General features: G+C 41.8%; 1 protein-coding gene across 1 annotated transcript; it reads left to right on the top strand.

The window, feature by feature from the left end:
• Window positions 1-208: 208 nt before the first annotated feature.
• Window positions 209-10,311, top strand: LOC131134612 (Krueppel-like factor 6). The gene is made up of 4 exons (XM_058080093.2): window positions 209-474; window positions 2,303-2,873; window positions 4,585-4,708; window positions 7,040-10,311. Exons 1-4 carry the CDS (start codon window positions 373-375, stop codon window positions 7,089-7,091), a joined length of 849 nt encoding a protein of 282 aa, XP_057936076.1. The 5' UTR covers window positions 209-372; the 3' UTR covers window positions 7,092-10,311.
• The last annotated feature ends 13,523 nt before the right edge of the window (window positions 10,312-23,834 follow it).

Raw genomic sequence — 23,834 nt, forward strand, 5'->3', positions numbered from 1 at the left:
AGCGCACTAAAAATAGCATCCGGACGGCCCAATGAGCAGCAGGAGTTGCTCCTGAATCTGAACCAATCAGAAAGGGCGAGTGGCTCCGGCTGACGCCCGTCATTGGCCCAATCAGTAGAGGGAGGCGGACTCGTTCGTCCCGCAAGCCGATTGGCTGCTGCAGTCAGGTGGTGCATGTTCGTGTGTAGAGGGGAGTGTGAGGAGGAGGGTGAGGAAGGGGGACTAGGGTGAGTTCAGAGGAGCTTACAGACTGGAGCAGACCTCCTTCAGTCGTATTTCAGATTTCCTCTTGTCGTAGTCAGTGTGCTCTCTAGAACCTCCATTGGGAGAGCGCACTCTGGCCATACATGCTGACACTTGTCCGCTGGTGAGATGGACGTCATTCCCATGTGCAGCATCTTCCAGGAGCTCCAGATTGTGCATGACACCGGATACTTTTCAGCGCTACCGTCACTGGAGGAGTACTGGCAGCAGGTAAGACCCGGTCCTGGTTCTGACAGCTAGAACGCACGCAACAACAACAAACGGCCAGACCGCTCGCAGGCCGTGCGAAGCGCACAAGCCCAACTTTTATGTCAAGTCATTGGCGCGCGTGCGTGAGCTGGTTGAAACTTTGCATGCTTTGATCTGTCACGCACGCACGCGCATACACTGACAGCAGGCGCGTGCACGACTTTTTATGAAAAGTTGAAAAGTTATGTTAGTCGTGAAACCGTCCGACGTAAGACTTGCAGCTCAGCGGACCCGGAGCCGATTTTCAGCTGTGCAAGAATGCCACCTCCCAGCTCAGTGATGCTCGCCATAGCCGCCTCGGGAGTCAAAGTCGCTCGTCATTCCACAACATTCCAGCACACATGGCTAAGATTCCATGGCTGAAGGCGTTCAGAGACGTGGACGGGAATGTTGCTGCAAACGCCACTAATGAGTCATGTGACTTGTGGAGGTGGAATTTGGCTGGACTGACAATAGCAGCAGCTTCCAAAGCCCACACACGTCCCAAAGTGGATCTTGCAGTATTCATGCCAGAGCTTTTTATGGACCCCCCCTCCCCGCCCCCCTCCATGAACCAGACCCCCCCTCTTCTGGTCCCGGGCGTGCTATGTTATTTCTAGCCATGCCTCCAAATGCATTATTAAATCCACATTATGCTGAATAATTGATGCAGCTAAAAGATCTACAAGCACTTCGCCAAGCCAACAGGGGTATGGGATGGGCATGTAGCATATGTAAATTTCATGACTATCCCCAACACGCTGACACACACACACACACACACACGCATGTACTTGAATGCGCTGGGGAGGAAACATGGAGCTTGTGGTCTTCCTGGTTGGACCTCAAGAGGACACAAACAAAACACAATGTTCCTCATGAAGGATGTTTTGTCTTCTCTGGAAGACACTTAGGAAGGGTCATAGTGCAGCTAGCACATGTGGATAAAGTGCTCCATCACGGATGTCACAACTTTTTCAAAAAAAATTAAAGGATCGGGTATCAAAGATGCTAATTGCAAGCCAATATTGGCCAATATAGAGCATGCTCAGATATCTGAACTAAACGTACACACATTAGCTTTGTGTTATAGCTGACCAAACAAATGAATATAATATCTAACTGTATTTCTCATAAATAATCATTTCATTTGTACTATATGCCGAGGGCCGAAAAAAATTAAGCTGCGTGCCAAAAATGGCCCAGAGTCCGCATTTTTAGCACCGCTTACTTAATTGCAGCATGTAACTACCTAGCAAAGATGATGTGCAGGTAGACAAATGTCCAAATGAATCAGGTGATTACAGTATATAAACGAGTTTATACACGTTTGACTACATTTCCTTGATTAATTACTCAGGAAAACATGAAATACTGACTGATCAATGCAATGCTAATTTTCAATTGTTTATTATTCATCAAAATGTGAAGCTGTAACTGATGCCATGTTGTCTTTTTTTAGACAGCAAACAACAGTACCCCTGCTGGTTAGAGCCAAGTACTGCACTCCATTTGCCCTCCTTTGCGTCTAGCAATGAACGGGTTATTCCTACAACTTTATTGACATAGTAATGTGTAATGCAAGTTTGATATTTCCCTTCATTTTGCGAAGTTGTTTATATAGTTTGAGCCGAATAGGTCAATAGCGCTATCTAGAGTCGTGGAAGCACACTTGCATTGGTCTTCTCGTAAATGAATATCGTTCCAGTGCATGTATGCTGGGACACCACATTGCCTCCATGTCGGTGGCATGGAGATGTTGTGAGGAAGATGGAGTGAGCATTAAAGTGACCTCTGTCTTGTTGTCTAGACATGTTTGGAGCTGGAACGCTACCTCCAGAGCGAGCCGTACGTGTCGGCTTCAGAGCTCAAGTTTGAGAGTCAGGAGGATTTATGGAGCAAGCTGATGTTGGCTTGCGGCGACAAGAACGCCGACCCAAAGCTCATCAAGGAGGAGGAGGACCACCAGCACCTGGACGTGGGCTGCTTCCACTCGGATGCCAGCAGCGAGGCGTCGGACAGCTCCGAGGAGCTCTCTCCTGCCCTCGACTTCCCCTCCGGTTCCTTGGTGGACATTCTGGGTGATGGCGCCGAGGATCTGAGCGCCACTGTCATTGGCACGCCGCCGTCCTCGCCCGAGCTGGCCAAGGAGGGCCTGCCGGGGCAGGCGTGGGCCGGCGTACAGACTGTGCTGCATGCTGCCGGGAAGGGCAGGACAGGTGGCGGCGGAGGAAGTGGCGGTGGCTTGGAGAGGGCGGGGCTTGCCAGTGGGGAGGCGTCGCCTGACGGAAGGAGGCGTGTCCACAGGTGTCTGTTCAATGGATGCAGGAAGGTGTACACCAAGAGCTCGCACCTGAAAGCACACCAGCGCACGCATACAGGTACACGCTGACAACACAACTCGCTAACAACCAAAATATTGTGCCTTTTCTTTGGAATGTGGGAAAATTAAATGTTCCAACTTTGGAGGTAGTGCCGGAGGTGGAGGAGCAGCTGTGTGGAAGTGTACCCCGGCATTTTGAACATGACATTCTCTTATCCTGCGCTGTCAGACATGGAATTTATAGGTCACACAGTCATGTAATTATGTGATTGTGGAATTCCGTGTCACATACGGGACACAAAGGAATGTCCTACTTTTCTGGGTTCTCTGACAAATAAATGCCGGAATCTCTGTCACTCTGTTTGGAGATTCCTGTCCTGACAGCAAGGATTAGAAGTAATAGGACAAAATACACAGAATTCCCCCCCAAAATGCTCCAACATGAAGCACTTGAAATATTTTCCAGTGGAATGCCCTCAAATGCCCACTCCAGGAACGTGACATGATGTCATGGAGTGAACGAGTTAGTTCTTTAGAGGCAAACAGAGGATGTGTATCCTGCAAACACATCAATACAGCTCACATTTCATCCTGGGAACGCCTTACACGGAGGGGAAAAAGGGAATCTGGCATTTGTCTGGGTTCAAATGTGAGCAGTTTCCCTCGTCACCTTCGACCCCTGCCAAGCTGTTTACAGTCGTGCTGCACATTAGCGGAGGAAGTGGCATTCCTAGCATCCTTCCCCGGCCATGAGAGGCCCCCACACACTATTAATGGGAAGCGCACACACACACACACACGTGTTACATAAGCTGGCGGCTTGTTTTCCTCAGCTAGCATTAGTCAGAAAGTTGTCTTTGCACGTTGAAGAGCAGGAAAACAAAAAAAGACACAAAATTATTATGCTATACTACTACTACTACTACTACTACTACATTCTTGTTGTCCTGTTTTTTTGTTTTTTTTCCCGAATTTAAAGAAGTAAAATAAACAGGAAAAATGTGCAAAAACCAAAATGGAGGTTTTCCTTTTACATGGTTATTTGCGAACAAACAAGCACAGTGTTGAATACAGAAGTACACTAAACTTAAGTAATATTTTTATCAGTTACATATGATTTTGTGTTATAATTTTAATTACCTGTATTATTAAATTTCCATGTTTGTGTTTTTATTTTAATACAAATAGTAGTGTTTATTTATATAACACGTTGTATTATTTTTCTTTGTATTTAACAGTTTCGACAGTTTATTACTGTTATTCACTTTTTCCATTTTTATTTAACATTAACATTTATATTAACAAATATTGATTGTTGATTCAGCATTCCTCTTTTTCTCTCATTTTAGTGACTGTCATTGTTCGCTCTTATAGTTTTATCTATTTCACACTTTAATGCTTTTTATGATGTATTTTTTATGTATTAACACTTTTTCCCTTCCTTGTTTTTTCTTACACCTTTTACCTATTCAATCATTTCGCTTTAATCTCTTTATAGTGACTTATTCTAATTGTCTTTCTTTCCATCAGTGCATAATTCATCTATCTATTCTTTCCTCTTCCTATTAGAACACTTGAATATTGAAAGAGGAAGCTTTTAAAGAAAAAATGTAAGACATAAATGATCCACATGTAAATCAGATTGAATTCAATTGAATTGTGCCATCACGTGACCTTCTTTAACGTAAATTTGGTTCCAAAGAAGCTAGCATGACGACATGACACACTGAATATCTGCTCTAAATATGGTTGTGTTTTTTTTGGTTCAGGTGAGAAGCCGTACAGGTGCTCGTGGGAAGGCTGCGAGTGGCGTTTTGCGCGAAGCGACGAGCTGACGCGTCACTTCAGGAAGCACACTGGAGCCAAGCCATTCAAATGCAGCCACTGCGACAGGTCAGACGCCATCTTTGTTTGCAGTTTTGGGAGATGATCTTACCTCCGTTGATGTTTGGAAGCAAACCCTGCGTTAAATGTTCCATGACTTCCAAAGCGTGATGTTGTCTGGTGGTGAGGTGACAGAATAGAGGTGTCAGATGGAGGAGGCTGCGGTGATGGATGGCACCCGAGGTCAAGCAGTTGAATCAAAAGAGTCATTCACTGTTTGAATCCACAATGAAGCCTGAGGAGGGGCAGGTTAGCGTCCACTATGTGGTCCATAAAGACTTTATCAACGCCCAGTCATGTGTCATTGCTTGGAAACAGAAGGTTTCTGCCTGTTTGGCCTTCACATTCATCACTCTCTACGGGCTAGCATAACATTTACCTAAAAGCTGCCTTACAAATATACAAAACGTCTCTGTTTGCTTAAAGTCAGATAACGCGAAAGCATGCATTTGTCTGCCGCTGCACTTTATAATGGAATGTTCTAGATGGGTGTAAGAGATGATGAACACTGTATTCAGAAGTAACCCATGTAGGCGTGAATACTGCACATGCTGCATGTGAAAGCAACAAAATGCTGCGTCTCCATTGGTGACTTGCATACATGCACTTAGTCTTTTGAGTGCAAAAGTTGGCTCACACTGACAAGTACGATAATTGCAGTGTGCTGCAAGCGGTCAAAATGGTGAGTGTGCTGTGGTGGACACTTAGCATCTTCAATCAAAGTCATTTTGCGAATTATGGATTATGGTCATTAATGGATTCGGAATTGGCACACAATTTAACTCATTCAATCCCAGACGTTTTTCAAAAGATCTCAGTACCGGCCATTTCTGACGGAACTTTAACCAAGCTACAATGATATTGTTATTGTAGCAGCTACCATGAAAAAAACGATATTTATCTGGTTAACTAACATGATGCCTCGCTAGCCGCTAGTGTCAACGTCACTCACACACGGAAGAGTGGATACCAAGCTCGTAATTCTGCTATAAAGACTCAACAAGATGCTCGTTTGCCATCAAATTTTTTTACCTGCAGACTGGAGCACACGTCTTGTGCTGGAAGACACAGCCATCCGAAGGAGAGCGGCCATTGCAAGTGTAGTAGCTGTTTCTGTTGACAGAAGTAGGGCTAAATCAATGTGTCTAGGAAAGAAGTTTGGATAATGCTTTAAATTATTAAAATATGACAAGATACTGTAAGTATTACACGTTATTATCAATGTACTTGTTAATGCATCATCACAGCATGTACAGGGATATCAAATGATAAACGTTGTTAGTTTTTTCAGAGAGCTTCCCAATGATGTGCATTGTTAGCAAGCTCATGCTAACGTGTTTTCTCTCGCTACAAGTTTGAGTTTCACAAAAGGATTGTCAATAATGGCCAATTGCCAAAATGGTTCAGTTGTCCTTTAAGGAATTTAAATAATAAAATGTGAAGCTGCATGGCGGACGAGTGGTTAGCACACAGGAGACAGATAAGAGACCCGAGTTCAATTCCACCCTCGGCCATCTCTGTGTGGAGTTTGCATGTTCTCCCCGTGCATGCGTGGGTTTTCTCCGGGTACTCCGTTTCCTCCCACATTCCAAAAACATGCTAGGTTAATTGGCCACTCCAAATTGCCCATAGGTATGAATGTGAGTGTGAATGGTTGTTTGTCCAGGGGTGTACCCCGCCTCTCGCCTGAAGACAGCTGGGATAGGCTCCAGCACGCCCGCGACCATCGTGGAGATAAGTGGTAGAAAATGAATGAATGTGTTGGAAGTCACCACTAATAAATGAAGAAGTTGTATCCGCTCATACTACAACCACGCTTACGTGCATCCCTGTAAAACGGCTTGCTGTGGTACACTCCACAGGTCGCTGGGTGGTCCCGCCTAGTTGTCAGAGAAGGCGTTTCTTCAAAACGCACCTACATAATCCACACTGTTTGCCTATTGTGTCTCTGTAACCACTTATCTCTGGGATTGGGACTGTCGGAACTAGCGCTTCCTTAGTCACAAAGGCCGTCGTTATCACTGATGTCATGTTGTTATGTCATACATGTTATGCTGTAGTATGCTGTTCATTATATGTTTTACTATCATTATGCTATTACCATAAATTATTAGCAACCTGTCTTCAGATGAACACTCGAAATAATTTAATAAATAAAGTAAGTTAATTTAAAACACTTATAATTTTGAATCTGTGAATTGGTGAAGATCGCATTCCTGTTTTCCACTTGACACACAGCACAAGTTTTTCAAAGTTAGCTAACAAATCCATGCAAACGTGATGTGTCAAAGTTCTCTGAGGACAAAAGGCTAAATAGAATATGTCCTATTTCATTTGTAGGTGTTTTTCCCGCTCCGACCACCTGGCGCTGCACATGAAGCGCCACATCTAAGGTGGCGTCGGCGCGGAAGGCCCTGCGGGATGAATCGGGCGGATGTTTCCTGACCTGTGCGGCAGCAGCGAGGCCGGGGTGTCCCCCCGCCCACATGGGAGGGCGGGACCGTGGCGTTCCATTCAGTGGAAAAGCAGGAAGGAAGAGAAGAAGTCAAGGCAGGCTATCATTTGCACCGTGCTCAGTGCCTCGCTGTGGAGACGGCTCTTGAACGATGTAGTGAGGATGGGAAGAAATTCTTCTATATGGCTTTTTTATCCCCCCTCCCCCACCGTGGAGGACTATGGGAGTGTTGCAGGTGGGGGGTGTGCGTGTGTTTGGACTGTGATGGATGCCTGCCATGGAGCGTGCATGTGGACCTGCGCGTGAATGCCGTCTATTGTCTGCGAGTGAATGCAGAGAGAAAGCATAGGAGCGTGGGGCTTATTTGTTTGGTTGCAAAAAAAGTGTACCCCTCCCCCCATGGCCTGGAGGTGGAACTACAGCTCCGTGCTTATTTAGAAAAAGAAAAAAAAAAGAGGCAAAAGGTGTTTTTTTTAAGTGCAGCTAATAAATGTGCAATGTATAACGTAGTCTGAAAACATACACAGTATAAAGCTCATTTTGTCATCCGTGTTATGACACACAAACTATGTACACTCGCAGTTACACCGTGTTTTTTTTATTCATGAAAAACTTGTCGCTCTTTGGGGCACGTTTATATGACAATGACGACTGCGAGTCTGGAAACCATTGAATATGTACTTCATAACCAATGTTAGAGCACAGCTCGGTGGGGGGGGCTCTACTAGACGTGTGCTCGTACAAGCACGCAAATAAGTGCATTACCTTTAAAAAAAAATTATGATCCTTTAAAAACTTAATCATTTACTTTTTGTTCATGATTTTGTTTTTTAGAACAAACTGACAGGTTTTTTTTTTTCTCAGCAGGATGTGAACTACTACACTTAACCACTTTATACTACTTTTGGTGTACTACTTTTGGAGTTGGTCAAAGTCCCCTTATCGCAAAGCATAATTGGCCTCCGAAATACTACATCATTAACGTGACTAGCACTTTTTTTACTTTGAAAATGCAACATTTTAGACAAAAAAAATGTGCCATGGAGGGCCAAGACCCTGCAGGTTTTCTCTCCAGGAGGTGATTTCATTGATGAGCTCCTTCCTACAAATTGAAGGTGTTGATCGGTAAAATCACCTGATTTAGCGACCAGCTGGAAAGTCAACGAGCAGTGTCTCGGCACCAGCCCCACAAGTTTGACACTCCTGCTCTAAGGCTCTTTCACACAGAAATCTTGCAAAATTGACATCTGTGCATGTTATTATGGTATCACCAAATTTGTTCAAATTCGATGAAAACACAGTAGCATTTCGTGGGGATTACAGTTTTGGGACCAACAGCAAATATCAAATAAAATAAAAAAATATATATTTATATTCTGACGTTCTTCGTTCCCAATTATGGATCATAATTGTAATTATGTCAGATTCAGCTTCAGAACCCCTTCTCTCATCAATTGCCATTGTTTGGTAGCAACACAGTTTAGGTTTGAGCTCTAAATATGCCTCAAATACTTATACATTTAAAGTATAAAATGTCCTAGTACTCACTACTAATGAATGATAATTAAGACGATCCATGACTGTCAAAGCTATTATTCTGGAGCCAAACGAACACAACTACAACACGTTAAGGGATCGTTGAAGTGCGATTCAACGCGTCAGGAAAAAATATAAGTAGGGTTGGGCGATATGGACCTTAGCATATATCACAACATTTTTGGTATATATCGCAATGATGATAGAAAATAAAAATTCAGCAGTCTTGTATAAAAAGCTACAAGCATTAATGAAATACAGAAGTACATTTATTCATTGGCTAGCTTTTCACTTTTGCACTTCCCCACACCAATGTTCCTGCATTTCATTCATCTAATGTATCACAATACAACTCGGCTTGTTTTCGTTTATCATTTAAACCGGTGTAAGTCTTTTTTATTATTGGAAGAATCTATACCGGTAAATATCGCCCAACCCTGCAGTAAAGCATAAAGACATAAACGTAAAAATTTTGGGCTTTGTAAAAGCTGTACATTTGACTCGTATTAGTACATATTTGTACATTCTTCCCGACTTTGGGCAAATTAGAAAAAAACCGTCAACAAATGTGTAGGGCCTTCAAAGCTGAAGCTGAATTAGGACTATAGTTCCAGTACTACAGCCTTACGCCACTAATATGTCCGACTTGGCTTTTAAGCGCCAACTAGTGGTCCGGCATGCATCCTCCACTTTTTTGTTCAATTTTTGATCAGAATTTATAATTTTTGATCAAGTGTACAGTTACTCTCACACTGTCATGTGACTTCTGCTGACTTTTTTGCAAATGTTTCCTGAGAAAGTCGCAGTTTGTGGTTGTGGTGTAAACGTCTGGTTGCATGGGGGGAAGGGTCCAAGAGAGCAGCTACCTTCATCTTCTAGAAGACGTACGTTTGGGAATACCACATATGTTGCTTGGCAAGTGTCTTCATGGCGGCTTCCTTTAGTTTATTTTTGTTGTAAATGCACTGTTGACCTTACTGATGCCTTATGTAAGTGGCCTTGTCCTCTTCAACATACAACACACACACAGAATAGCTTTACAGCATACATTTCCTCCCTACCCCGCCACAATGAAACAACATGATAACCACGGACATGTTTTATATTTCTTGTTTTAAGTCATGTGATGCAGTGGGCTGTGCGGGTTTACTACCGTGTAGTGAACATGGTTGTCGTCCTGCTTGAGGATTTATTGATAAGGTGTGAGTCAGCGTCTCGGCCACCAGACGACCGGCTCGACCGGTTTAAGCGCTGACATAAAGAGCGTGGCAACACACAGCCTTCTTGTCACATAACATTTGTTTTGGTTTTTGTTGCTTTTTTTACACTGAGAGCTTGACAATTTTATAACAAGGTTCTATTTCCAAAGGGGACCAAAATGTGGTTGTTTCAAATAATAATAATAAATTGCTTGTGTTCCATCTCGTCATCCTTGTAGAAAAAAAAAAGTAGAACTTTCCTGAGGCTAGAATATTCAAGTATTATTTTTTTATTTGCCATGTGACTTGTGTCAAACATGCCAGAAGCTTCATTTCCTCTTTGTTGCCATAACATTTTGTTTTGTCTTTTCTGTATGAATGTATTTTCTATGGAAAAGTCCATAAAAAAAGCTTTTATTGGATCTATGCGACTCTTCTTTCTTCTTTATACGTTTCTCATGCGGTCAAAAACAACAGGAAGTCTTTGTTTAATCCACAATATCTCCCACAGGGGCAATTATTATTATTATGATTAGAATTATTAGGAAGCATTAGTCCCTGCAGAGGCTACACTACAACACAAGCTAACTGATGCACAACAGCTTTAGCTTATTATATTTGCAGCTTTCTAATGACCATTAGCTAGTGGCCAACATGTAGCTGCTACCTTGTAGCTCTCCCATTTGGTAGTAGCTTCTGCTGTGAAGTTGCCATCATGCTGCTGTGATCATACGACTGAGTTGTTACCACGTAGCTGCCAACATGGGTTTGCTAACAGTTGCCATGAATGGTCAACATTGAGATGCTAAATACATATATATATATATATATAGTATATATATATATATATATGTTGGTATCTTTGGCATGCTAATATTTTTGGCCATGACAGTAGCTGTCATGTAATAGCGTTTACATCAGGGGTCTCAAACTCAATTTATCTGGGGGCCACTGGAGCTAGGGTCTGGACAAGGCTGGGCCGAATCAGGTTTTCCAAAAAAAAAAAAAAAAACGCATTTATTAAAAACAGAAAAATATACAAACTTTTTCAGTGCTTTGGTTCCGATTTTCTGCAATAAAAGCTCTGATAAAACATTCCACTGTTCTCAAATATCTTAATTTTTATTTTTCTGCACAAATTAAGATGAAAAATAAACAAATCAAGAATAAAGAAAATCAATCAATCAGTAATAAATAAATATAATAATAATAATAATAAAACGGCAAATGATAAAAACTTGAGAAATCACATATAGTTGGTGGGTAGAAAATAAAATGTTTCAGGTTAAAATGAACAAAGCATTATTAGAGCACTGTAGACATGACAAAACACGACTATAGTCACATTTATACTTTTTTTATTTACAACATATTGCGCAACTGCAGGGTCTTGAGACACATGCTAACTCGCAAACTAGAGAGCTAGCGACCTAAACGGTAGCCTTCAAGTTATTTCCTTTAAACTTAAATAGCCAAAAACCTACCACTTCCACACGGATAGGGAGGATAACTATTAACAGTTATTTAACCTTTAACATGAACATTAATCAAACGTAATAATTGTTTCTGGGTACATGATACCATACAGCATCCATATCAAACTAGCGCGGGCCGCACTAACATTAAACTTTCATATCAAGGCGGGGGCCTCAAACTAGTGTCCTGCGGGCCACAGTTGGCCCGCGGGCCGCGTGTTTGAGACCCCTAGTTTACATGCTATCATGTCACTGCTAGCATTATGTAGCTGCCAAGTATGTATTTGCTAATATGTAGCCAAGGCCGATGTGCTAACCATTTGGATGCAAACAACACTAACTGTCCAATGCTGAACTAGAAGCTAATAAAATAATAATTGATTTGACTATATTGTTCTTAATTATCATTACAATGAAACCCGTGTCTTTGTAAAGTAGCTTTAGCAAGTTGTTAGTACATAATGTCACATGACCTGTTTTTCTGAAGGTGACCAGGAAGTAAACTGACCTGCTTCAAAAGTGTTGGGACACCATGTTCCGCTAACACGTATTTTACTACTATTTTTGGAATGTTTGTCCACTCGGGGATGACTTCAGACATTGATGAAGAAGTCTGAGGCTCCCAAGTGGGCAGTCTCCTGCTGACCGGACAGCGTAGGCATCTGCTGATAGATGGACGTTCTTCCCAGACTGTTCCACAGCGTCCTCACCAACTCGGTGAAGCTTGATCACAGCAAGCCATTTTTTCCTCACTATGCACTTTGACCTCTGACTAAGGAATGTACTCCTACTCGATTTTAGCGTGAGGTTATGTAAAACTCAGGCGTGGTCGCATACCTGAAAGCATGCCGGAATGTTCTATGTTCTCGCTCGACACGGCTCAACACCGACACCAACACCAACCAACATCTAATAAATAAAATATTATTTTGACACTCACTAGTATTTTTTTCTTTCCCTGCTTTTTCCTCTTTTGTGATTTTTAAGATCAGTTAGCATAACATTAGTGCTGACAAGCAAACTAACAGTAAAGTTTGCACTAAAACAAATGCTTTCATGCAAAGTTTGCACTAAAACAAGGCTAAAATTGACACAAAATATAAATAAACAAACAGTAACATTAGCAGTCACACAAAGGCTAACAATAACATTAGCACTGACATTAAGGCCAATGAAAATGTTAGTACTAATGCTAACAAACAATAATGCTAGTAGTCGTTTTAGCACATTAGCACAGACACTGTTAGCGCTTAAGGCAGCACTAAATAACTACATGCTGTTGCTTTTAAAACAGTAGTATATTAATATTAATGTTCTTTATAGCAATATTATTCTATCTTTAGAGCAGACATTTCGTCAAATAAGGCAGATAAACACAAACAAGTAAGTGTTAAGATGACTTGTAAGATCACTCACTTTGTTGTCGGCCATGTTGGTCCTCACTGAAAACGGTCTCTCCGGCAATGGATGACGACAGCAGCATGTTTGACAACAAACACAACCACCATCATCAGGTGACGTAAAGATCTTTTACATATCAAATGTTTTTGCGGCTTTTTGTTCGGAAAATACAAGCCAATGTTGCGTTGTGTCAAATGGAGATGTTTCAAAAGACAATAAGCAACAGTTTGAAACAGTGTGGCATCATTGAACGCAACTTGACAGTGATGAAACGGATACTTCCTTACTGCAGACATGACTGAATGTCAGTATTTGTCACTTAAATGTCATTGCTGGTTGTTTTGCATGTGTCGAAGGTCACTTTAAGAATGTTTTCAAAAGCACAATGTGACGCTTGGCAAATTCACTCTTTTTAAAGAAAAAAAAAACAATCAAACACACGCCTCTACATCCCATTGCCATGGCAACCGCTTCCCTTTAACAGCCTGTGGGAGTTTTTTTTTTTCTAATTTCACAGTGTGTGGATATCTCTATTCCGTAATTACAATGCCATCTATTCTCATTTTGCCATCCAGACAATGTGGCCTGTATACACTCGCGCGCACACACACACACACACACACACACACACAGAAGTGAAGACATCACGCTCCAAATCCAATTACTAGTCCTCCTCCAACCTGCTAACTTCTTCCACAGTCCATCACTGGACAATCATAGCTGCCTTCAATCATTTGTCTGCAAAATACACAAAGCTAACAAAGCTTACAGAAGCTAACAGCAGAAAAGTGTCGGGATTAATGAGTGACAAAGATGTTCCATGAAGATTGAAGCAATAGGAGAGTGGGTGGGAGCGTGGGTTTTCTCCGGTTTCCTCCCACATTCCAAAAAACATGCATGTTCGGTTAATTGGCTAAATCGTCCACAGGTAGATAGACCGATCGTTTGTCTATTAAGTGCCCTGTGATTGGCTGGCTACCAGTCCAGGGTGGACTTCGCCTCTAGCCCAAAGTCAGCTGGGATAGGCTCCAGCAAAGCCCTGCGACTCTAATGAGGATAAGCGGTATAGAAAATGGATGGATGGATGAAAACAAGACGAGGCATTTGCTAAAAAGCCAAGTGATCCAGGTTGCCCCCTTGTGGCTGTTGACAAAGGAAACAATGTTTTCATGAAATTAATTTTCGTTTTCTTTCATGTGATGGACAAATGATGGCAAAAAGAACGTGTTACCTGCGGTAACTACTAAGTTTAATTCATTTTGGTAAAATTCTCAGCATAATGTAACACCATACACGTCCCTAGCCCGTTTGTCTTCAGAACGACACTTCCTCATGGTCACTCCACAACCATGAGGTGCATTCATAGACACTTTGAACATCTTCAACATCTTTAATATATGTTTATGTGTGTTCTAAATAAACAGAAATACAAATAAAAACAATAAGTTGACATTCTTATAAGGGATGCTCCAATCAATCAGCCACCACTGAAAAAGGACGGTATCAATACTGGCTGATAATTGCTCGAAAACGCCAATCCTCTGCACCGATCAGCTCCGCCCCCGCCGCAGCATCCAAACCAAGCATGTCTGTCATGTGTTTGACTTCCTGTCTTTGTTCATTCATTAATTTTCTACCGGTTCTCCTCACAAGGTGCTGGAGCCTATTCCAGCTGTCTTCGGGCGAGAGGCGGGGTACACCCTGGACTGGTAGCCAGCCAATCACAGGGCACACATATAGACAAACAACCATTCACACTCACATTCATACCTATGGACAATTTGGAGTGGCCAATTAACCTAGCATGTTTTTGGAATGTGGGAGGAAAACGGAGTACCCGGAGAAAACCCACGCATGCACGGGGAGAACATGCAAACTCCACACAGAGATGGCCGAGGGTGGGATTGAACCCGGGTCTCCTAGCTGTGAGATCTGCGTGCTAACCACTCGACCGCCGTGCAGCCTTCCTGTCTTTGTGAGAGTGATAAAAGTTTTGTACACTGCAAAAGTACCGCCCCAGTACGGATTTGGGAGCATGCAGACACTATGTAGCACTTTTAGTGCAGGAGGAACTTTCATTGTGTGCGGGGTTTGCGTCGGATTCCGAATGATTTGTGGCGCGCGACAAGTGTAACGAGTGAGTATTTGCACCGCGCACACTGTGCACACTGATTTCACACTGATGTTGTATCTGCTCTCCCTGCACAGAAGAAGCAGTTGGCTGCATCTGTGCTTCAGAAGGCAGCCGATGTGGCTGGGGGGACCCAGCAGAGGTGGATGAACCTGCTTTCCATTCAGGTTTGTTTTCAGTTAATAATGTGAGAAGACAAGAAATAAATGCATAGTGAAATGCAAAAAGGTGAGTTATGGATACCAACATTTTGTTCATGCTCTGGTAAAACAAATATATTGGCTTTGTTTGGCTTGAAATCAGCAATGAAAAGAAATGTTACAAAAAATGAGTAGCTCTTGGCCATTTTCATTTAGTAAAAGTAGCTACCACAAGAAAAAACCTTGGTGAGCCCTAATATGGCCAGTAGTACTTTAAACATTTAAACTGTATGTATGATGATGTTATGACATCTTGGTGTGTTATGCTTCATGTGGAGGAGGGAGGTGCGGGTCATGGTGTTAGAGAGAAATGGTAATGGTTTTATTTCATTTGAATATGCATCAGATTACAATTGAGTGCATCCCATAATCAGTTCCCTGTTCCACATGTCCAAAAGGAGTAGGAAGAAGCAAAGCTTATTAAATCCTACCCCTCCATCTGGTACTTTTACAATCACTAACTGTTACATTTGTTCACTTCCTGCTTTCCATAATACAGTTTAAGGGTTTTTTTTCCATTTTTTTACCAAAGTACTCGGTGATATGAGCATCCAATGCCATAATGGGTACCATAGTAAGTGTCAATATAGTGATATATATAGCACATCATGACTGGTTCAAGACTGTTCATCCTTGTATTTAGCAAACATCAACTGCTTGTATTGTTTCTTGAATTGGCTCATCGTTGTGCATTGTTTGATTTCCTTACTCAATCCATTCCATAGTTTGATTCCACATACTGAAATGCTATGGCTAGCATAACGTAGTCCTAGCATAGAAGTGTTTCAAATGTACTTCTTCCCTGAGATCATATTTCTCCTCTCTTGTAGAGAAGTATTGGATGACATTTTTAGCTAATTGGTTTATTTTTAGCCTTATGCATTATTTTAGCTGTTTGAAGATGAACTATATCAGCAAGTTGAAGTATTTGTGATTTTAGAAATAAGGAGTTAGTATTATTAATTATCCTTACTGACCTTTTTTGCAGTACATTTAGCGAGTGAAGATTGCTTTTATAGTTATTAGCCCATATTTCCACACAATAAGTAAGATATGGTAGAACCAGAGACGGAAATGGTTGTAGTGTGAACATGAGCTAAGTTAAAATGCAGCAAAAAGCTCTTAACGGCTCTTTTAAAGGAGAAACCTTGTGTCCTATCAAAAATACTAGCTGGTGATGTTACCAATGAGGAATACGTTTGTTTTTTTGGAGGATATGTTGTGAAGTGTCCTCTTGCTTGCTTGCTAGTAGTTTTACAAACATGTTGTCGGAGACAAAAAACAAGACCTTCCATGACAGCAGACCTTTTTGTGCAAGCTTCTAGCATCAATCCTTTTTTCTTTGTTTCTCACAGGACCACAATCTATTTGTGGCTGCTGCGGGTTGCAGAGGCGACATCATTGGCAAATTTGCCTAATTGGGCTTGACCTTGGCATGTGATTGTATTGTAAGTTGTAGGAGATAGGACTATTACTGTGGAAGGAAAAAGTGAAAACACCTATTCTTTTTGTCTTTTTTTATGTCACAAACAAGACAGAGCCGCTTGTGAATGCGTGAATGAATGATGGAGGAGGGCCCCCAGCAGCAGCTGTTGTTCATTGCACCATGTTTTTGTTTCATTCATGTTTTTCATCCAGCATTATGATTTGGCACTTTGTTGAACGCACCCCAGTTGCTGTATGTGCTATGAGACGCAAAAGTTAAATCTATACATCATTTTCTCAGATGCAGCCAGCTTAATAAATCCAGCAAATAGAAGCCGTGTACCTTCAACTTGAACACACACATCTACACACTTCTGATCAAAATTTTCCAAACTAATCTCCCTGGAAACAGCTCACCCTTTTGAGAGCCTCTCCATTTTCGTCTTTAAATGCATCTTCTTTCCTAATTCCTTTTTTGAAAAAGTGCATGTAGATCAGGGGTGTCAAACTCAATTTACTTGGGGGCCACTGGAGCTCGGGTCTGGGTGAGACTGGGCCACATCAGGTTTTCCAAAAAAAAAAAAAAAAAGACGGATTTATTAAAAACAAAAAAAATTAAAAAACTTCACTTTGGTTCCAATTTTCTACAAGAAAAGCTCTGATAAAACATTCCACTGTTCTCAAATATCTTACTTTTTATTTTTGCTACACAAAATAAGATGAAAATCAAGAATAAAAAAAATCAATCAATCAGTAATAAATAAATAAATATAATAGTAATAATAAAACAGCAAATAATAAAAACTTAAGAAACCACATATAGTTGGTGGGTAGACAAATTATTTTTTTCAGATTAAAGTGAACAAAGCATTATTAGAGCCCTGTAGACATGACAAAACACGACTATAGTCACATTTATACTCTTTTTATTTACAACATATTGCGCAACTGCAGGGTCTTGAGACACATGCTAACTCGCAAACTAGAGAGCTAGCCACCTAAACGGTAGCCTTCAAGTTATTTCCTTTAAACTTAAATAGCCAAAAACTTACCACTTCCACACGGATAGGGAGGATAACTATTAACAGTTATTTAACCTTTAACATGAACATTAATCAAACGTAATAATTTTTTCTGGGTACATGATACCATACAGCATCCATATCAAACTTGCGCGGGCCGCACTAACATTAAACTTTCATATCAAGGCGGGGGCCTCAAACTAGCGTCCTGCGGGCCACATTCGGCCCGCGGGCTGCGTGTTTGAGACCCCTGATGTAGATGGTTTGCTAAGTTGGCAACACTGATGTATGGCACCTCCTGTTGTCTGGCATATGAGGTGTGTTAACAAGCGGCCCCATTATAATGTGCTTAGAGACACATTTATTTGTAGCAGCCTGCCACAAATAAAAGTCAATAGATGTCTTGTATAAATAGTGGGAATTTGTCACGTAGTAGTAACATTCTGACTTTTAACCCTAGCAGACGTGAACGTCTTGACTTCTAAAATCATCAGGGTTCTTGCTGCTGCACAGTAAGGACTGTCAGGTCTTGTTGAGGTTGTCCTACAGCGTCCATCATGTCAGAGGTCAGCCTGGAACTGGTGCTATTTAATGAGTTAGCAACGTTAGCGGCACTGATGAGAAAATGGCCCACATGAATCTTCATTTCATATTTGCTGAAAAGCGTCAGTGATGAATGTGTGCAATGAACTTTGACCTCTGACACGCCCTCAATGTACGAACCTTTTGCCTCCTCCGTCCTCTTCCTCCACGGGACCATTTTGTTTGTTTTGTTTTGTGTTGTTTGCTAGTTGCCGTTCACAGTAAAATGTGTACGTACAAGGACTGTAAACCACTGGTGTCCAAACTGTGGTCCCTCATAAAAATGTTACAAAAATAAAATTATGTCATTTTTACGCAGATATAATTAGGTGTTGCTAATATCTAAATGCTTTGTTTAGATATCTTAGCCTAGCCTAGCCTAGTATATTTTGACTAGTGATGGGAATTTGTGCTCTTTTGGTTGGCTGTTATTTTGGCTCTGCTCCCTAAAAAGAGTTGGCTTTATTGCCCCCTCTTTTTCTGATGTTGCTTAAATTGATTTCCATTAAGGGTGTAATGATTCATTAATTACAGCAATGCATCGATTTATATTTCTGTGATTCAATGACATCGATTGATGGCATAAATCGATTTAACAAAATTTAACTCGATTTAATCGACACTAGGATGTAAAGCATTGCATTTAAAGTGGACCTATCATCATTTTTCAACCCTTTGTATTGAGTTGTGGTCTCCTATAGAGCAGCTACACACAATAACCCGCACAGAAAACTTTTTAGATTTAGCAGAATCTGCACCTATTCCGATTTGTGCTTCCTGCCAAAACATTCATTCATTCATTCATTTTCTACCGCTTTTCCTCACGAGGGTCGCAGGGGGTGCTGGAGCCTAGCCCAGCTGTCTTCGGGCGTAAGGCGGGGTACACCCTAGACTGGTCGCCAGCCAATCACAGGGCACATATAGACAAACAACCATTCACACTCACATTCATACCTATGGACAATTTGGAGTATCCAATTTTTGGGAGGAAACCGGAGTACCCGGAGAAAACCGGGGAGAACATGCAAACTCCACACAGAGATGCCCGAGGGTGGAATTGAACCCTGGTCTCCTAGCTGTGAGGTCTGCGCGCTAACCCCTAGACCACCGTGCCACCCCTGCCAAAACAATCTGTTTTAATTTATTCCACCCATGGCCCGCCTCTGGGCATGAACCATATAAGAAAGTCCGCCCCTTTGTGATGTCACAAAGGAACAGTTTTACCACGCCTATTGAAACCAAGCGTTTTAAGCCATCCCAAACTTCTTTCAGGGCTCACTTCCAAATGCGCAAACCTCATTATCTGAAACTTTGGCATGGTTTAACATGAATACAACATTCTAATTAAAAAAGTGGAAAAAGCATAATAGGTGCCCTTGAAGCACTTCAGGCTTCATATGAATGTGTGTGTTGAGCACTTTTAAAAGAGAAAAATTTGATAAAGACATTCAATGTGTTGCTATTTCGGTGGCATCATCATCATCATCATCATGTGGAGGTCATCGGAGTTGATGATGATGATGCAGGGCTGAAAAGTGCATATACGCCTAGAAATTATACTGTGTAGGTGGGAAAAAAAGATGCTTTCAAAGCTTGATGACGAGGACATGCAACTTAAGAGCCGCTATCAGTCTAATGCTCTTATTTTGAAAGACAAACAGGATGCGTGGCGTCACGTTGAGCGATGATAAAAGTGCATTAGCCCGGGAGATGAAGATTAATTAGGGCGGCAGATGCTGGATGTGCTTTCCCGCTTCAAATTCTTCATCAAGCGGCATGGCGATAATTAGGACATCAGTCATTATTGATCAGTGTCACTTTAACAAACAGCTCTTAACGTCTGGCCACAAACTACAGCCAAGAGGCGTCTTTTTGTCCTGTGGACACACAAGGAATCTTCGGGAATCGTGCGCGCTTTTGTTTGCTTGCGGGGTGAAAATCATTACATGATGTGTCCATGCTCAACAAAGACGTGCAAAAGTGTAAATGTCCTCCTTTGTGGACAAGAAGTAAAGTTCTATCATGCGAGACCTTCGGTCAATTCTAATTAAGCTTTAATTAATGTCAATAAAGGCTATTTTACTGCTTATTTTAGTCTTTTGGTCCATTGTTTATGTAAACACTTTTGTTTAGGACATGCAAGGACAAATAGTTGGTGTGGACCATTAGCCAAGCTAGTGGCCTAGCGTGGATATTATACATATATTATATTATACATATGTTGCACCTTTTTTGCAGCTTTGTGTGGACGTGAAACAGAAATTCATTAAGTACACACCAACATGTAAAGCAGCAACGCAAAGACGACAACGTCTCTTCTGTCAGCCGCCTGCATCTTCTTGATTTGTGCGCCAGACAACACCAGCGCATGAAATCACCCATCCACTCGGCGGTCTTCTAACGCCGCCGTAATGGTGGATGGGACATTTTGCTGTCAGTGCCCAGCGATCATCATCTAAATGCCTCCTCCGCAGAGTGTCTCTGAGCACGTCCGTCCCGTTCCAACTGCCGAGTGAGTGCTCTCAGCGCAATAACACGCCGCGTCTGGCTCCTCATATCGGCTCAGACTAGAACGTGACTGCCTGGACGGACTCAAATGTCCTCCGCAATCGCCTCATCTCGTTTCACTGGGGGATTCATTTTGGGAAGAGAGGCCGTGATCATGTCAACACCCACCAACGTGGACTATTATGGGATGCAGTGGACCAATGTGCATTGACGCAGGCGTACATGGACAGACAATGACGTCCATGCCTCGATAAACATTGCTAAAAATGAACAAACATGGACTGACCCAAGCATACATGGATACACATGAACCACACAGACTTGCTTGGACCACAATGGACAGTAGTGGACCCCTTGCCTCAATAAACACTGATCAAAAAGGACCAACACGGACCATCATGGAGCGACATGGACTACACGAACAGACATGGACTACAATGGACAATGATGGACTCCATGTCTTGATAAACATCTATCGAATAGGACCAATACAGACCATAATGGACTCTGCACCTTCATACACATTGATCAAAAAGGACCAACACGGACCATGGAACGACATGGACTACACGGACAGACATGGACTGCAATAGACAATGATGGACTCTATGCTTGATAAACATCTATCAAATAGGACCAATACAGACCATAATGGACTCCGTACCTTCATAAACATTGATCAAAAAGGACCAACATGGACCATCGTGGAGCGACATGGACTACACAGACAGACATGGACTGCAATGGACAATGATGGACTCCATGTCTTGATAAACATCTATCGAATAGGACCAATACAGACCATAATGGACTCTGTATCTTCATACACATTGATCAGAAAGGACAAGCACAGACCATCATGGAGCGGCATGGACTACACGGACAGACATGGACTGCAATGGACAATGATGGACTCTATGTCTTGATAAACATCTATCAAATAGGACCAATACAGACCATAATGGATTCTGTACCTTGTACACATTGATCAAAAAGGACCAACACAGACCATCATGGAGCGACATGGACTACACGGACAGACATGGACTGCAATGGACAATGATGGACTCCATTTCTTGATAAACATCTATCGAATAGGACCAGTACAGACCATAATGGACTGTGCACCTTCATACACATTGATCAAAAAGGACCAACACGGACCATGGAACGACATGGACTACACGGACAGACATGGACTGCAATAGACAATGATGGACTCCATGCTTGATAAACATCTATCAAATAGGACCAATACAGACCATAATGGACTCCGTACCTTCATAAACATTGATCAAAAAGGACCAACATGGACCATCGTGGAGCGACATGGACTACACAGACAGACATGGACTGCAATGGACAATGATGGACTCCATGTCTTGATAAACATCTATCGAGTTGGACCAATACAGACCATAATGGACTCTGTACCTTCATACACATTGATCAAAATGCACCAATACAGACCATCAATCAGGGAATGACATGGACTGTCTCGTGTCCACATAGACAGACATGGACCACATTGGACAATAATGGACTTCATGCCTTGATAAACACTGATTAGAGATCGTCTTGGACCAACATGGACCAACCCAGGCTTTCATGCAGAGACAGGGACTACGGAGAATTATATTGACCAAAATGGACAATAACGGACTCTGTTCCTTAATAAACATCAGTTAGGATCAACACAGACCATCATAGTCTACATAGACTCACATGGGCCCAAATGAGCAGTAATAGACTACTTAGGTGGACCAATATGGACTGACATAGACAGACACTGCATTGGTGCTGCATGGACTATTGTTGATCAATATGTGGCAACATGGACAAATAGTGACCAACATGCATCACCAGCATGATTGATTATTTATTAGTTATTTGTGTTGCTGCAGAAACAACCAAATAGTTTCTTCTCAAAAATGGAAAGAGCAACAACGTGAAAATTTCTATTATGTGCAGATCCGCTAAGGCTTATGCTGGCGGTAAAGGTGACATACTTTGTCTTCCTCCCCGTCCTTAGCGGGTGATCAATGATGTCACGTTTAAAGAAAAGCTTTAAGAGTTCATACATCAACGGCTGACTGTGGCCGGCCCACAGACAAGGCGATAAATCTCTTGATGCTTACATAGGAATGATTTTGTAGTCCAAGAGATAGCACGTTAGCTTCGGCTTTTTGTTGTATGAAAGTCTTAGAAATCACCAAATTAGACTCCTACACGTCTACAATGGAGGCTGTGTGACCTGAAGTGTCTGGATTCAGCTGGCAACATAATGATGCTCCTCCGTGGGTTTTTTTTTTTGGTTATTGATTTGCTACATTTTCAAACAGATAAAATCCTGCAGCAAACAATAACCTGACGATAGGAGAGGAAAAAATATGACCTCAGGGAAAAATGTAAAGAGGCACGTACAACACTAAAAATCTTTGAGCACATCAGTATGTGGGATTCAAATATGGAACGGATTGCAGTAAAGAAGTCAAGCGACACAGTCAATGAGCCAGTTTAAGGAACAGTACCATAACATATGGGGACGTTAACAAAATTTGGTGTAAAAGTTGACACCGGTCCCGACCAAATAACTATCAGTACCACACGGACACAATCTTTGTACTTTGCAATGATATTAATATTGTTTCCCACAGTTTTAATCAAATTGCTGGTGCTCCTAATTTGGTGGTCTCATTCAATAATAAATAATAAATGTATGGAGACTAACAAGCTGTCCATACTGAAAAGTTTTCAGGTCAAAACTGCAAAGTCTTTCAGTCGCACACAAACGGCTTTCTGGGTGCCCCAAAATGGTATTTTTTTTAAAAACAACTTCCAGAGTGATAAAATCTGGTGACGGTCTCTTGTCGTTTCCGTGTAGACTTTCTGAAATCGATGATGTGACCGCTCCGTCGCTGTCATGACATCAGGTTGCGAAACAACCACTCGACCAATGGTCTGTTTCCATCTGGATGAAAATTTTATAACCTGCCAAAAATGTGTGTACGTATGATAACCAAGATGGTGAAAATCAGAGCTGAATTTTTTGTTCAAAAATGAATCATAAAAAAACTGGTGCATTTGTAAAGCAGGTTTGACTATTCATTTAATGGCAGTGAAATTAAGCAAAAATGAGGTACAGTTACAACCAGTGGCGGTCGGTGCATTTGGTACCAACACAGATATTTTTTCAGCAGA

Source organism: Doryrhamphus excisus, linkage group LG11 (assembly GCF_037039965.1).
Source record: "Doryrhamphus excisus strain RoL-2023G ecotype Guam linkage group LG11, RoL_Dexc_Guam_v1.1, whole genome shotgun sequence".
NCBI lineage: Eukaryota > Metazoa > Chordata > Actinopteri > Syngnathiformes > Syngnathidae > Doryrhamphus > Doryrhamphus excisus.